At 39.3% G+C, this 12,671-nt stretch overlaps 1 protein-coding gene across 2 annotated transcripts in view; it reads left to right on the top strand.

Annotated features, from left to right (window-relative positions):
* Positions 1-12,671, top strand: part of Myo1d (myosin ID) — a 302,321-nt gene that overhangs the window by 171,214 nt on the left and 118,436 nt on the right. For both annotated transcript variants that reach the window (XM_010642388.2, XM_010642387.2), the window contains exons 18-19: positions 6,646-6,790; positions 7,218-7,322. In XM_010642388.2, coding sequence (XP_010640690.1) covers positions 6,646-6,790; positions 7,218-7,322 — 250 coding nt within the window. The remainder of the gene's footprint in view (positions 1-6,645; positions 6,791-7,217; positions 7,323-12,671) is intronic.

The following is a 12,671-nucleotide window of genomic DNA, read 5'->3' as shown; positions in this document are numbered from 1 at the left end:
ATAAAAGAACTTATAATTTGGTGCTAAATCAGATTTTATCTTCTTTAGACCTTGCTCTGTATAACTAGTGGAAGGTATTAGAAGATAATGAAAGTTCATGAGAGTTTAACTTTTTAAGATACAGCCTATTTGTGTTTTTTAAAAATAAATGTTCATGGGCTGGAGATTTAGCTCAGTGTTCTGCTGCCTGCCTCACAAGGTCCCAAGTTTGATCCCCAGTACCAAAAAAAAAAAAATGCTCATAAGAGAAAAAGTTGAAATAATACAGAATTATTGAAAGGAAAAGTGCATCAACCCTCAGTTCTCAGATATACGACTGTAAGTGTAACTTTTCAATCTCAGCAAGATTTTAAATGCACAGATTTTTTAAAAAGAGAAAAAATGCACAAATAAATTTTTTTCATGAATGGTATCTATAATCTGTATTTTTACATAATTTTTAAAGTAAGCTATATTTAAATGCATGCTCGTTTTTAAGTAAAATATATAAGCTATAAAGTTGAAATCCTCCACCCTACCCTTGTCCTCTCCTCATTTTACTTCCCTCTCCTGAGATACCACTCATTAACAGTTGGTATTCTTCTAGACCTTCATACCCTTATGAAACACATGAACATGTTTTAGGAGCAGTATAATATTGCTAAAAATACAGAGCCACAGTCATTCTCGCTCTGCCCCCGGACTAGCTGTGTAACTTTGGGCAAACCAGTTAACCTCTTCATGCCTCAGTTTCTCTGTAGAAAGATCATGAAATAACACCTGCCTCATAGGGTTTCTGAAAGGTATAAAATGAGTAAATACAAAGCATTTCAGGTGGCGCCTAACACATAGTAGGTTAAGTGCTATGAAAATGTTTGCCTATATTATGTGTGTTCACACATAGCTATACACCATCTGGGCTTTCTCCTCTCTCCTAGATGAGCAGGATTATATGTGTGCTTCCATGACTTAACTTAAAAAAACAGTCACAAATGGGCTGGGGATTTAGCTCAGTGGTACCTCTGCCTGGCTTGCAAGCACAAGGTCTGGAGTTCAGTCCCCCATACCCCAAAAAAAACAGTCATGAAGACCAGCCTATGACAATAAATATCTACACATTATTTGTAATGGCTTGATTTTGATTAGATTGTACCATGGGAATCTTTTTAGATTTTGAGGTTTTATTTGTGGCCTAGAATTTTTTAATTTGTGTAAAATTCAATTTACTCATTCAGTTGATATTTACTGAACACCTGCTGTGTTGCTGGCATGGCCTGGGTTCCAGGGATAAAGTGACAAACACCAAAGATGGGAAAGACAGCCCCTTCTACCCTAGGAGTCACAGTCAGTGAACATATGAAAATAACGTTTCTACTCTGCTTGCTGTCTGTGCACATGTGCGTGTACAGTCTCGCTCACGCACTGTCTCTGAACATATCTTGCCAATTGTATTCAGTCTAGTCAGGAATCAGCAAACTTCTTCTATAGAGGGCTGGTAGTAAATATTTTAAGCTTTGCAGGCTGCATATGGCCTCTCATATGTTTTTCTTTGTTTTGGTTTGGTTTGGTTAAACATGTAAAAATGTAAAGATTCTTCTTAGCTCAAGGGGAGCACAAAAACAGACCATGGTCTGTATTTGGAACAAGCTGTACTTTGCCAGTCCCTGACCTTGATTCTTTTGATCTGAGGAATACTGAAAGAAGTGTTAAAGGATTCTACTGTTATTGTGGAATGGAATGGAAGTTTATATTTCTGGATCTCAGTGTGTGTCTAGGGCTTAAGATCTTTCCTCTTCCTCACAGTAACTCTTTCTAATCCAGCCTGCTTTGTGCCCAACTTTGTTCCCTTTTCATGTCATCGAGGCTGCTGGGTTTAATGGCTGCACCTGTTGTTGGTTACACATAGTTTTAGGTGGTGGTTTGCAAGATAAGAATGAGAAGCCCATGGCTCTGTCCATCATAGTGGGGATCAGGTCCTCAATGCCATAGCATGCCTTTGTCTGGGGGCTCTGGAATCAGTCAGGTGTGGACCTTGGCCTGCACCATTGTGGGCACTGAGAAGGAACAGATTGACCAGGCAAAAAGTCTGGAAACAGAGCAGCAGTAGGAGCAAAACCTTTCCTATTAATGGAATTTGGAGCTCAAGGGCTGTCTTGGTCACTTTACTCATCCCTGAGACATAATACCTGACACTTGCAACTTAAAAGAAGAGAGGTTTATTTTGGATCGTGGTTTCAGAAGTTTCAGTCCATGGTTGGCAGATTCCAAGGCTGCATGGAGTAAAGGCCTGGGCAAAGAACAGTGGCAGCCAGGAAGCAGAGAGTAAAGGGAGGAGCTGGGGCTGGGGTGAGGGGGTAGTAGTATTTCAGGTCACGCCTCCAGTTGCACACCTTCCCAACCAGATCCCGCCTCCTAACAGCAAGTCACCTTTTCACTCAGCAGTGGATGAGTGTAGAAGCCCCATGATCCAGCCACTGTCCAAACACATGAGGCTTTCGGTGGGCGCCCCAGATCTAAACTATAAACTTCCACCACTGGCCCCCCAAAAAAACTCAAGCGTATCTTTCTTTGTGCAAAATGATTTAGTCCCACTCTACAGTCACCAAAGTTTTAACAGTTCCAGCACTGCTGAAAAGTCCAAGTCCAAAGTCTCCTCTGAGACTCAAGGTAAACTTAGCTGTGAGTTCCTCTAAAATTTTTAAAAACTTAAACACTGCTGATATACAGTGCACAGAATAGACATTTCCATTCCAGAAGAGAGAAATGGGGGATAGCAAGTTTTAGATCTTGATGATATATGAGATGCCCTCAACACATCTTTCCTATTGTCCTGATGCAGAGTATTTGGCTTTTGGTTTTTTGAGACGGGATCTTACTATGTAGTTCAGGCTGGACTTAAACTCATGGGTGATCATCCTGCCTCAGCCTCCCAAATGCTGGGATTACTTTTTCACCACCACATCCAGCTGGCTTTTTTTTAATGCTAAACTTTTCAGCAGCCATATTCTCCTTCTGTCTAACTGTGTAGGCACTTCTTTTCTGTCAAAAGTAAAAACTTTTTACATTGGCTGTTTGTTCCTGTTTTTCACTGTAGATCTTATTAAAAGCTGCCAGCAATATCCATGCCACAGCCTGGAGGTTGAACTGCTTTGAAATTTCCTCTGCCAGACTGCCACTGCCCTTAATCTCAATCTCCTGCAAAATCTCAGGACATGGGCAAAATGTGGACCAGTGGAGATCTTGTTTCCCACTGAAATCTCCTGAGCCTGGCCATTACCATCTGCATTTCTATTAGCATTTTGGTCTTCACACCTCTAACCAGAATCTTCTGTCAAGCTCAATTTATAGCATTCTGGGGCTTCTCCAGCTGGCAACCCTAAACCTTACCAAAGTCCCACAAGCCAGGCTTCTAAACCACATAGTCAGGTATAATCATGGCAATAACTCCACTCCCAGTACCAAAATCTGTCTTAATTACTTTCCTTGTTGCTGAGATACAATAGCCAATACCCACAATTTAAAGGAGAAGAAATTTATTTTGACTCATGGTTTCAGAAGTTTCAATCCATACTCAGCAGGCTCCAAGGCAGAAATAGCATGGTGAAAGGGCCTGGGCAGAGGACAGCCTCCCACGGCAGCCAGAAACAATCCACTGAAGAGTGCAGCACCCCCATGCTCCATTCACTTTCCAAACTCATGAGGTTTTTGAGCGACATCCCAGCCCTAACAAGCTCATTACAAGTGCTGATTGGAGCAGTTGCTTAGCAAGACACTTAGTGTTGCAGGACTTGCTGTCACTAGTGCTCTTGACTTTGACCAAACCTGTCCCTCTTTTTGGGCGGGGAGCGAGTACCAGGGATCCAACTCCAGACCTTGGGCTTGTGAGGCAGGCGGCAGAACCACTGAGCTAAATCCCTCAAACTGTCCCTCTTATAGCCTTTTCTACAGTGATCTTAGGACACCTTGTCCACATGTTGGTTGGCCATAGGAAGTAGAAAAGAAGATTTCAGTGTTACATTGAGCCCTCACTTTTTCATGATTGTTTCATAATGACTGTTTCATAGTGATTGCTATTGTCAGTGACCCTGCCTGTTATAGAAGATGTCCTGCCTCTCCATGGCCTACCAGTCCACATGGAGGGAACTGGCATAGCTCCCACCTTGAAATCTGTTACCTTCTGCACCTGCGACCAAGCCCTGCTGCTCAGGCTTATAGATTCTCACGGCCTTGTCGAGAAGCTAACATATGCCCGAAAGCATTTCTCCACATAGACTTGTTCCCACCAAACCACCTCCCCATGAGCCCCATTCTGCCTGCTTTGTTATTTTCTTCCAGAAAGTCTTCATGACTTCCATTTATTGACATCATTCTCATTTCCTGCTAGTACTATAGACTTTTTTATTATTTTTACATTTATTCAGTCATTTCCGTGGTAGTTTTCAATTATAGTGTCATCTTTTTCTGGTTTTCCATAGGAACGTAGCTTCAAAACCATTGGCCTTGATTTTTTTTTTTTTCTTTTTTTGTACTAGGGATCAAACTCAGGTCCTTGCGCTTGCGAGGCAGGCAGCAGAACCACTGATCTAAATCCCCAGCTGGCCTTGATTTTTAAATGTTAAGTTGGCTTCCAACCTCCCCACTTCAACTTCCTGTAGCAGAAAAGATGACAGAAGTATCGTGCAGGGGTAGGATGCTCCTAAGAAGATAAGAGACCTTGCATGTGCTTATCTGTCAAGAATATGTTTGGTTTATGCTTTCAGTTGCTTATGCAAAAAAAAAAAAACTTGGAATCATCCTTAAATCTATTATTTCCCTCATTTCTAATCCATCATAAAATCCTGTTGGCTTTTTCTTTAGAGCATAATCCAGAACCAACTTACCTGCCATCACCTCCCTGGCCCAAGCTACCTTCCTCTGGCATGTGCACTAGGGAACTCACCTTCTAACAGGCCTTGGCGCCACCTTATAACCAGGGAGATCTTTTTAGAAGTTGTCTTTGCAGTTTCTTTTGTTTCCCTCCTTAATCCTTTGCAAGGCTATGCACCCTTCCCTTTACTGGGCATTCTAAATTCTAAAGAAAAGCCTCACCTAAATGGTTAAATTGTTAACTGCTAAAATAATCTTTCTTTAACTTTAAAAACCCAGAATATCCAATGACCTTTGTAACACCCCTCAGTCTTTATTTAGCTCTGTAAATTGCTGTGAGGTTTAGAATACAGGAACTTGCCCCAGGAGGTTGAGGTCCATTACCATGTTCTTCTGGCCAGAGAAAAAAAGAAAAACATACCCTGGATGATGAAGATCCCACTTAGCATACAGCCTTCCTGCCCTGCTTCACCTTTCCCTCTAAAAGTCCTTTGTGCCCCAGAGTCCTCTAAGATGCACCTATAAGGAGATAACCTTCCTGTCTTCTTCAGAGCCAGCCCTTGAGTAAACCTAATTCCTTACCAACAACTCTTAGGTCCTGAGTATTGGCCTTCAAGTGGCAGATAGCCCGGACCTTAACCTAGTAACAAATCTGCAGCCACACAACGATCCCTTCTTTGTTCAAAACCTTCCAATAGCTTCTCATCTCATTCAGAGTAAAAGTCCTGATAATGGCCTCATGGCTTCTGGCCCTGGCTGTCTCTCTAATCTGCTCCTGTTATGCACCCTTTTTACCCCCATACATGCCCCATGCTGTTCCAGCTTCACAGGACTCCTGGTTGCACCTCCAGCACACCATACAGCTACCATCTCAGAGCCTTCACATTTGCTGTGTTCGCTTAATCCTGCTAGCTCTCCATATGTCTGGTGCCCACCCTTCCTGTAAGTGTCTGCTGATCTATCTTTATTAGAGCTGCCTCCCCAGACCACCCTGTATAAACAACACCTGCTTTCATCCCCTCTTTTATAGTACTCCCTGCCCTCGTTGCCCTGTCTTATTTTCCTTCGCAGCAGGTGTCTTCAGCAGACAGACTTTATATCTACCTATGTATTTATCATGTCACTCCTCTTAGAGTACAAGCCTCTGGCAGAAATGACCTTTATCTCTGTTGCTTATTGCTATGCCTCCACTACCTAGAACAGTACCTGGAGTTTAGTAGATGCCTAGGACACAGTTAAATGAATGGATGGGTGGATGGATGAATGATGAGTGTACATGTTTTGTGCCCTAAATATAAACACAGGTTGAGTATCCCTTATCTGAAATACTTGGAACTAGAAGTGTTTTGATTGCAGAAATTTTAAACTTTGGAACATTTGTACAGAATTTACTTGTTGAGCTAGGTCAAGAAGTTTTGACTTTCAGAATGTATCAGATGTCTGATTTTCAGATTGAAGATGCTCAATTTGTTATGAGAGCTTATGTATCACTAAGTTTAATTGCTTTCAAAACAAACAACAAAGCAAGTTTTACAAAATATGTCTGCATAAAACTGTATTCTAACAACTTCTGTGTACATTTTGGAGGCATTTTAGCATAGTATGCAAGTCTTTTAGTTTCCTTTTTTTTTGTACCGGGGATCAAACTCAGGACCTTGCGCTTGTGAGGCTAGTGGCGGAACCACTGAGCTAAATTCCCAGCCCTTTTAGTTTCATTTTACTTAATAGCAGCTTTAAGTTCTTCTTGAATGAATGGGATTGAGTTTCTAAAGTCTATACTTGCTGTCTATTTCCTTATAGATGGAGAGCATCCCAGCTCATCAAGAGCATACCTGCTTCTGACCTGCCCCAGGTCAGGGCAAAGGTCGCAGCCATGGAAATGCTAAAGGGTCAAAGAGCTGACCTTGGGCTCCAGAGGGCCTGGGAGGGCAACTATCTTGCATCGGTAAGTCCAAGACAGCAACGTGCAATCTACTCCTGCTCTCTGTCAAAGAAAGTGAAGAATTTTTCTCCAAGAAATGACAGAAGAATAAAACTTTCAGAAACTAAATGATTCCTATGTGAGGTACTACATTAAAAGATTTTATTGCTTCTAAGTATACAATATTTGATGTTCTCCTCGTCTTAAAAAAGGTTCTTTGTGTTATATTCATATTTTTTTTTCTTTCTGTACCAGGGATCGAACTCAGGACCTTGCGCTTGCGCAGGACCTTTGATATTATAACAACCCTTTACTAGTCTACCATCTGGGGTGAGGAGATAAAGTATGTGTGTGAAACTATAAGGCACAGTTGTAAAGCAATACACTAAAAGGTTGCTTTTGCAGCTCCAAAGCTGAGCATTCTCATTTCATTGTCTCCTTTTTCTTTCAGAAGCCAGATACACCTCAGACCTCAGGCACTTTTGTCCCTGTTGCTAATGAACTGAAACGGAAGGACAAATACATGAATGTCCTCTTTTCCTGTCACGTCCGTAAGGTAAGGCAAGCTTGAAACACCATCATGGAAAGAAAAGACTAATTCAGAAGAGATTCCACTCAAGTAGACCTGTGATAAAACTTAGCAATGATGCAGAGCCAGAGTCTAATTCAGAAGAGATTCCACTCAAGTAGACCTGTGATAAAACTTAGCAATGATGCAGAGCCAGCTACCCACCCCACCCCACTCCACCCCACCGTGAGCTGTGCCTGTCTGTACAGAGGCATTGTTGGAATGGTTGGCATGACTACAGTTTTAGGCTTCAGCTATAAAGCCTTCCTAAGAGAAGCAAATACTTTTGACAGTCATTTCTGTTTGAACAGGATAGAGTATTTCCTTGAGGCTCAAGATCTTTATTTTCCTCTGTGTGTATCATTCATGCCACCTGCAGATCTGCTTTGTATTAATAGTCATTTAATGCTTTTTATACATGTTATTATTACTAAAACAAGGTTGAGGAAGAGAACATAATTTGGAAAAGAGGAATAGGATATGCTGTTATTGGATTGCAGGGAAGGTATATGCTATGAATGTATTTGCTTATTGGAAGCAGATTATATAAGCTATTGTTCACTGGGAAATGACAGCAGTCAGGCAAATCAAAGTGTGGAAATTGGGAAATGGAAGGCAAATGACATAGTTAAAATACTTGCTTAGATGAATTCATAGAAAAAAACTGTAAATGAACAGGTTATAAAATGATCCAAATAAATTTTAAAATAGGAATGAAATGATGAATTTAAGAAAAACATTGTTCAGATTGGCCTAAGAAGAGATATTGATGTAAATATGGCAATATCCAGAAGAACTTTAAAAATTATCAAAGAATTACCTCATATCAAAGTTCCAACAAGTTTAGTTGACTTTGAAGATACTTCATTTCAAATCTTTTAAAATATATGTAATTATACTATTATTTAGATCAGAATAATGAAAGTAGAATAATTCAGCTGTAAGTTTGGTGAACTTTAAAATATTGACAGAAACCAGCATTTGTAAGGATTTAGGAAAACACTTGTTAGGGGTGTAAGATACTCCAAGTGGACAGTGTGGCAGCATCAATCAAAATTTAATATGCCCATATTTCTTACTGCATAAACTGCATAACTCATGATTTACTCTGTAATTATATTTGCACAGATACCCAAAGGTGGATATATGTGTGTATTTGTATATTATAACAGCCAAAACACTGGAAAAAATGTAAATGCTCATCAGTAGGTGATTGGATTATAAAGAAGTATGTACATTCATAAATGCAGTGTAGCTGTCTGAGTGGAAAAAGTTATATGAGGAGAGCAGATAGAATATGTGAAAAAGTAGTTTTCAAGATAGTGAACATCAGGCAAGGAAAGGTACTGATCCTTGAAATTCTAGAAAAAGTGAGGAGTGCTGTGTATAAATCTTCTACCTTGGGGGCCTTTCTGGACTGTCCTGTGTGAAAGAGCCATGGCAAAGCCCCAAGGATTCCCCAGTTGAAAAGACAGAGCTAAGAGCTGGGAGACACCAAGGCAGCTAGGTTTAGGTTTATCCAGCTGAGTACTGATAAGCTGTGCTCATGAAGAAACTACTCAAAGGGGAAGACCCACCCAAAGGAGGAGAGGTGAGAACACTCAGCATTCACAAAGGCTGTGTGTGCAGAGTGTCTGTCCCAGCAGCCAGACTGCAAACCTCAGGATCCTTGAGTATTGGGTAGAGCACTGACAAGGTTCTTGCCTAGATAGGGGAAATAATTAGCCCTACATACATACTACTCCACGCCTACTGAACAAATCTTGAATGCGCAACTGGAAAGAATCAAGCTATTTCTAAGTAACCTATCAGTATCTCAGCATAGCACAGAAATGTTTATAGAAATACAAAAGTACCCAGCACCCAGAAGGTAAAATTCTGAATGCATGACATCCAATTGAAAACTACCAGGCATACAAAACAACTGGAGTCTGCAACCCATAATGAAAAGAAAAATCAAATCATTCAAACTGACAGATTATAAAATAAACAGACAAGGCCATTAAAACAGTTAAAGTTATACCCTATATATTCAGAAAGCTAGAGGAAATGTTGAACATTCTAAATAAACACAGGGAAGATCCTTAAATGCATTGACTTTATAAAGATGAAAATAAGAGAGAAAAGAATACACTCAACAGGATTAACAGAAAATTTGACCTTGTAGAAGAATTAGTGAAATTGAAAATATAGCAATAAAACTGTCCAAAATTAAACACAAAGAAAAAAGAAAGACTCAAACATCAGGAAGCTGTGAGACAATTTCATATAGCCCTGTATAATTGCAATTAGAGTCCCCCCAAGGAAGAAGAGAAAAGGAAAAAAATTTTTAATTAATGGCTAACATTTCTCCAAATTTGATGAAAACAAAATGCACAGATCCAAGAAGCTGAACAGATTCCAAACACAGGAAACCTATGTAAACTACATCAAGCTACACTGAGATCAGATTGCTCAATTCTAGTAATAAAGAGAAAAAAGGCACAGTAACAGAAATATATCCAGTTTCTTATCAGAAGCAATACAAGTGAAACAACATTTTTTAAGTGTGGGGGAGGGAGACTGGTAACTTACTTAGAATTCCATACCAACAAAATATAGCTTTCAAAAAACCAAAGTGAAATAGGGACTTATGCAGACAAACCTGAAGATGTGAACCAGAGGAATTATAAAGGAAGCCACTCAGGCAGGAGAGAAATGGAAATTATACTATTGTGAGGTTTCTGTATCATATACAAACTGGTGTAGTTTCAGTAGAGTGTGATGTATTAAGACGTATTCCATAAACCATAAGAATCACTAAAATAGCAAAACAAGGAGTTATAACTAATAAATCAATAAAGGAGATAACATGGAATCATTTTTTTAAAAAACTTTCACTGCAAACAAAAGAAGGCAAAAAATGGGAAAAGGGGAACAAACAATAAATGGGACAAATGAAAAACAATATACAATGGATTTAAATCTAACCATATTGACAATCATATTACATGTCAATTGTATAATATTTTATCAAAGGAAAGATTGTGCCTTCTTGACACATGGAGGCTTTCACCAACTGGGAATCTCTCCAGACCTGATAGCTTAGGGTTTAGGAAAGATTCATTACTAGCTGTGATTGATTAAATCATTTCCTCCTGGTAAGTGATGCAATCCTTACCCTTCTCTGTCTGCAGAGATTGGAGATTGAAAGTTCCAAACTTCCAGTTACCTGTTGGATGTTTTGGCAACAAGCCCCAGCCCTGACGTTAGGAGCCCCTATCCCTCCCTAGTCATTTTATTAGCAGACAAGACATTCTTATCACTCCAGAGATTCTAAGGATCTTACAAGTTTTTATGTCAGGAACCTGGGACCAAGACTACAACAAATGGTGAGATTCTGTCACCATTTTATGCCTCTTAGTTATACAAGATTTTACAGGAACCTGGGTCAAACACTAAATACAGATCAAATTTCCCTAATCTGAGAATCCAATATCTGAAATGCTGTAAAATTTGAAAATTTTTCAGTGGTGACATGATTTTAGATTAGGATGTTCAACCAATAAAGTCTATGTAAATATTCCAAAATCTGAAAAATTCAAAAATCTGAAGCACTCTGGTCCCAAACAAGTGTATATTTCTTATGTTACAATCTACTTCTGAGCATTGTGAAGAATTCAAATCATTGTGATATAACCTTTTCTTTTCTCTCTTTTCTCTCCTCCTCTCCCCTCCCCTCTCTTCCAATGCTAGGGAACTCAGGGCCACTCTACAACTGAGCTGAATCCACAGCCTTGCTTTTTTCTATTTTGAGACAGAGACTCACTAAGTTGCCCAGGCTGTACTCAAACTTGCTACCCTCCTACCTCAGCCTGCTGCCCTTGACTAAGGATTACAGTCATATGCCACAGCACCCAGCATGATGCAGACTTCTAAACAAAACAGATAAAGGCTAGTTTTGAACTTAGACCGAAATAAATATCATTGAGGAAAGCCTGCTGGCAGTATCTTGAGTTGATTATACATTATGCTTTCATACTCAGAAGTCTAGTTCTAAACTCCGAGGTCATGAAACTGTTTTATTAACCTATAGTTAATCAGACAATGAAATGCTAACCAAATTCACACTCTTACAAAAAAAATTTATATAAGCTATAGTGATAGTCTGTAAATATAACAAAGGAGTATACCATATCCATAATCCTCACACCTCTTTTCTACATTAAGATACCTGAAAAATCAAATTAGTAATCAGAACCATTCTGATTATTAATTGTTCTGATTACTAATTAGAGTTGGACAGTTTTGAGAACTAGGTCATCTACCTTAGAAGAGCCTAGGTATCACCAAAGCAAAATTAATTTCATGTCTTAACAGTTTTACCTTGGATTCTGCTGGATAAAAAACTGAACAATTCTACTCATGCTTCTGTACTTCTAAGTTCAGTGCAAAACTCTTCACACTGTAGTGAGATAATAACGTCCTCTTTAGAATCTTTCAATCCCAAAGGTACACCAAGGCATGCTTAATAAGACTTCAGCAGAGCCCGTCTTTATGCTTTGCCTCTTTTTGAAGCCACACTTTCCATTAGCCATGATTATAAACTGTCTTTTAAGGTGAGAGACTTCTGGAAATAGCTCCTCTCACCCATGAGGTGTTTTCTCTGCTCTGACTCTCCAGGGAAGCTTTATCCCAGAACCCCTGTGGTACCAACTAAACCTATAAGCAGATCACTTGATGTATATACTGTATTTATGAAAAAACAGGATGAGAAATTCTTTGAGAGATTGAGATTTTAGCTTTGTGTAGATTTTAGCTTTGATTAGAAATTGAAACTTACCTAATATTGAATCTGTGATCCAGTTTTTTTATCACTTTATGAATTTATGTGGAAGAAAAATAGTGTTCCTATCCCATAATTGTATTAAATCTGGGGTTTACATAGATACGTAGAATTTTTCCCTTTACTTTTTTTATATGGTTAAGTTATGCAACTTAAATTTTTTTTTGTTATGTGATGTCATTGCTACTCACCTGATTGATGTTTTAGGGTTGATTTGAGTTGCTGAAACAGAAGGGAGGCTTGTGATGTTCTTTTTAGAAATTACATTTTCTGGGCTGGGGATTTAGCTCAATGGCACTGCACCTGTCTCGCAAGCTCAAGGTCCTGAGTTCAATCTCCAGTATGGAAAAAAAAAAGAAATTACATTTTATGTATATAAAAAGAATATAATATCCCTAAACAAAGCTTTTAAATAATTCTGCTTTGAGAATTTGGGGGGGTGGGTTCTGAGACAGGGTCTCACTATGTAGTTGAGACTGACCTAGAACTCACACTATAGCCCAGGCTGGATT

The sequence above is a fragment of the Fukomys damarensis genome, unplaced genomic scaffold (assembly GCF_012274545.1).
Source record: "Fukomys damarensis isolate Sample0158 unplaced genomic scaffold, DMR_v1.0_HiC HiC_scaffold_13, whole genome shotgun sequence".
Taxonomy (NCBI): domain Eukaryota; kingdom Metazoa; phylum Chordata; class Mammalia; order Rodentia; family Bathyergidae; genus Fukomys; species Fukomys damarensis.
Note: the sequence above shows the minus strand (reverse complement) of the source record. Positions and strands in the feature narration are given on the sequence as shown.